Raw genomic sequence first — 4,319 nt, forward strand, 5'->3', positions numbered from 1 at the left:
CGTGGTTGCAATGGTTGCTGTTTGGAGTTCAATGTAGGAAATTGTGAGGCCATCCACTTTGTTCCCAAGAAAGAAAGGTCAGGGCATTTTCAACATGGTGAGAAGCAAGGAACTGTGGGTGACCTGAGATTTTTAGGGGCCGAAGTACGGAAATCACTAAAAGCTAGTGGACAGATACAGGTAAATATAATTAAAACGGCCAATGGAATGGAGGCCTTTGTCTCAAGAGGGCTGGAATACAAAGTGGTGTAAGTTATGTTACAGTTGTATAGAGCTCTGGTTCGACCCCATCTGGAGTAACTACATTCAGTTCTAGGCACCGCACCTCTGGAAAGATATATTGGTGTTTGGATGGGGTACAGCACAGATTCAGCAGAATGATACCGGGGCTTAAAGGATTAAATTATGAGTGCAGGTTACAATACACCAAGCTTGGATTCCCTTGAAGATAAAAGATTAAGGGGGGATCGAATTGAGGTGTTTATGGTGATCAAATGAGTTGACAGCGTAGATAGAGAGAAACTTTTTCCTCTGGTCGGGGAATCTAGAACAAGGTGTTTGTTTCGCCTACATGAATTTTAGCAAGGCTTTTGAAAAGGTTTCACATGACAGACTGGTCAAAAAAGTAAAAGCCCTCCGGATCCAAGGAAAAACGGCTAGTTGGATCCAAAATAGGCTTCTTGGCAGGAAGCAAAGGGTAATGGTTGAGTGGTGTTTTTGCGACTGGAAGGATGTTTCCAATGGGGTACGGCATGGCTCAGTACTAGGTCCCTTGCTTTTTGGGGTGTATATTAGTGATTTGGACATGAATGTGGGGGGCTTGATCAAGAAGTTTGCAGATGATGCAAAAATTATAAGGGTGGTGGACGCACATTAAATCGTAACTTTCAAAAGGGAATTAGATAAATACTTGAAGGGAAAACTTGGCAGGGCTATGGGGAAAGATAAGGGGAATGAGACTAATTAGAGAGTTCTTTCGAAGAGTTGTTACAGGAACAATGGCCGAATGGCATCCCCCGTGCTGTACCTACTATCATACTATGCCACTAAAATGAATCTAGTGCAATTGTCGGGTGCCTCAGTAACGGAGGAGCACCGTTATCTCTAGTGTATATGTGGTATACCATGAGTATCGGAGGAGAACAGTTATCTCCAGTGTAAGTGTGGTATACCATGAGTATCCGAGGAGTGCAGTTATCTCTCGTGTATGTGTGGTATATACCATGATTATCGGAGGAGCACGTTTATCTCTAGTGTATGTGTGGTATACTATGAGTACCTGAGGAGCGCTGTTATCTCGAGTGTAAGTGTGGTATACCATGAGTATCTGAGGAGCGCGGTTATCTCTAGTGTATGTGTGGTGTACCATGAGTACCTGAGGACTGCAGTTACCTCTAGTATATGTTTGGTATGCCATGAGTACCGGAGGAGCACGGTTATCTCTAGTGTAAGTGTGGTATACCATGAGTTACTGAGGAATGTGGATATCTCTAGTTTAAGTGTGGTATGCCATGAGTAACTGAGGAGCACGGATATCTCTAGTGTAAGGGTTACCACTAGTACAGGAGGAGCACGGTCACATCTAATGTAAGTGTAGGGGCACCACTATTACCGGAGAAGCACGGTCACCTCTATTGTTAGTGTAGGGGTACCACAAGTACCGGAGCAGTACGGTCAGGTCTAATGCTGCAGGACTGGGGTCATCACCAATATTGCAGGAGTAGTTTCCGTACCTGTTGCTGGTGGAGTTGGGGCACTAGGAGTAAGTCAAACGAAGCGTCAGAGCGATTAATTCAAGATTAGCTGCCTCCACCAGTCCTGTAGGAATAGGGTCAAGACCAGTACTGATAGATTCCACTTTCCATTTGTAAAGAATGTTTTAATTGTGTGATTTCCTAAACTGTCCAAAAATAATTCCAACTATTTCACTGAATTCGATGTCTCAGACCAAAAAACATCTTACCTGAGTCTATTTGTTAAATGAATGTAACTAATGTTAATTATGATGTAACCTGATTGACTCCCTGGTGAATTGATATGGGTATAAATATAGTGATCCCTTCTCCCGTCTCAGCCAGGCGCTAGTCAGAGACATTCAGCTCCGACTGAATTCATCCATTCTCACAGAAAATTTGGCAAATAACTATACTGCTGATAAAAGAGATTTACTACCCGATTCTCGCAGCTGTCGGTGTCCCAGGTGAGGTATTTTAACCTGTTAGTTGTTAATCGCTGTTAATTATATCACTGTTCTTACCGCATGTTGGATAAGGAAACGTATTTCCCAGATGTCAGCATTACACAGTCAGTAGTTACCAGAACCAACTCGTGAACCGCGGGTCTGCAATTTCTGTATTCCCCTTAATCTGATCATTTCACAGATGTTCCAATATTCTTTGAAGCTCCAACACTCGCGTTTTAGCGGATTTACGGACCGTTTCGTCACCCCGTGCAGAGTGAGCGCTGCAGCAGCTCATTGTAATGTGTGGTTAGGTTTCTCAGGTAGTGACTCAAATATTAATCCTGCTCTCAACTGCTCCGTGTTCATAATCACACTGATTGGAGTAAAATGCTTTCAACAGGTATCTGGCAATATATTTGCAATCAGACACTGGGATATTATTTCTCTCCTCTCTCTTTCTTACAGCGAACTTGGTAACAATTGTGATTCTCTCACGAGGAAACTGTGGCCTTTGCAGGTGTATCTCTCTCTACATGGTGGCCATGGCAACAGCGGATCGACTGGTCATGATCATTAATATAACATTGTATTATATTTTCAGTTATCACTTTCCACTGTCATTCCTCTCACACACTCCCGTGTGTAGATTCATTCTGTACATGGCCACTGTCACCCTCGATTTGTCTGTTTGGTTCACCGTCTCTTTCACATTTGACCGTTTTGTCGCTCTCTACTGCCAGAAGTTTAAAACCAAGTATTGCACCGAGAGAACTGCGGCCACGGTGTCAACAACGGTCTCTGTCCTTCTTGTTTTAAAGGACATCCCCATTGTGTTTGTATATTCACCTGAACGAATAATTAACAAATTGCATTGGGGCTGCCGGTCAAGTGAGGCTTTTCTCTCCTCACCTCTAGCAGTACCGTACGGCTGGTTTCACGGCACCTCGCTCATTTGGCTTCCTTTTACTTTAATTGCCTTGTTTAATTCTTTGACCATCAGACGGATTGCAATGGCGAATAGAACCCGCAGGAGACTCCGGGATCACAGCAGTGAGAATCAGAACGATCCAGAAATAGGGAACCGAAGGAAATCCATCATTCTGCTGTTCACTATATCGGGCAGTTTTAGACTGTTGTGGCTGACAACTTCTGTGAGTTTTGTAACTACCAGACTGACAAACACCAATTATTACCGAGGGGACCACACAAACCCAGCATATATCGCCACAGAAACCGGAGCGATGCTGAAGTATTTGAGTTGCTGTCCAAACACGTGTATTTATGCAGCTACCCAGAGGAAATTCAGAGAAGAGCTAAAGAAGCTGCTGAAATCTCCCTGGACACTGATTCTAAGATTGGTTAAAAATGAAAGAATTGCGAACTAGAGCTCCCCTTGGGACATTAGAATTCACATTCAGCCCCTATTCCAGTTTAGACTGAGGTTCCCTCTCCTTACCGCAACATAAACATGGTTCTAATAAAAACCCACAGGTCCGCGATTACAGATGTGATTTCAATTCCATTTCATGCCAACTTTGACAGAGCGTTTCTAAAGTTCATTGGCCGAGTGACTCCTATAATGAAAGGACATTCCCCCTTTAATTATGAAACGTCTCAGTGATGAAGTGAACTTTAATAGTGGAATCGAATATTTGATCACCGAGTTTATTATCACTCTGCGAGGACGGTAATTATATTCAACCGTGTAATTGACAGGAAAATCCACCAGTTTTCGGTAAAGATGCGGTCGTTTAGAACTCCCGGAGAATTTACTTTTTCCGGGAAGTCTGATGAAAATATTTCTCGGACTGATGTCAGCTGCACCGACCGTCTCATCCCCTCTCCAGGGAATAAGGAGAGGAGCCGCTGTCTCGCTCGCAGTCTGGCGAGGTTTCAGCATTTTTGAATGTTAACAGTTGTTGCCTTGTTTTATCTGCTTTTTCTGAGATCTCGATTCATTAGAAATACTTGAAGGCTGTCCGGCAACATTAATCATAATGTTTTTATTTGTTGTTAATAAGGTAACACAGGGAACCTGACCGCTATTAATCTTAATCAACGACCCAGTAATACTGGTAAAGTAACGTAAGAACTAGGAATTTATAACAATCAGGACATTTGAGGCAATCAATACTTT

At 43.0% G+C, this 4,319-nt stretch overlaps 1 protein-coding gene across 1 annotated transcript; it reads left to right on the forward strand.

Annotated features, from left to right (window-relative positions):
• Positions 1 to 571: 571 nt before the first annotated feature.
• Positions 572 to 3,567, forward strand: LOC137318107 (probable G-protein coupled receptor 139). The gene is made up of 3 exons (XM_067981082.1): positions 572 to 697; positions 2,128 to 2,200; positions 2,648 to 3,567. The coding sequence occupies exons 1-3, from the start codon at positions 572 to 574 to the stop codon at positions 3,565 to 3,567; spliced, it is 1,119 nt and encodes a 372-aa protein (XP_067837183.1).
• Positions 3,568 to 4,319: the final 752 nt, after the last annotated feature.

This window comes from Heptranchias perlo, unplaced genomic scaffold (genome assembly GCF_035084215.1).
Source record: "Heptranchias perlo isolate sHepPer1 unplaced genomic scaffold, sHepPer1.hap1 HAP1_SCAFFOLD_65, whole genome shotgun sequence".
Taxonomy (NCBI): Eukaryota; Metazoa; Chordata; class Chondrichthyes; order Hexanchiformes; family Hexanchidae; genus Heptranchias; species Heptranchias perlo.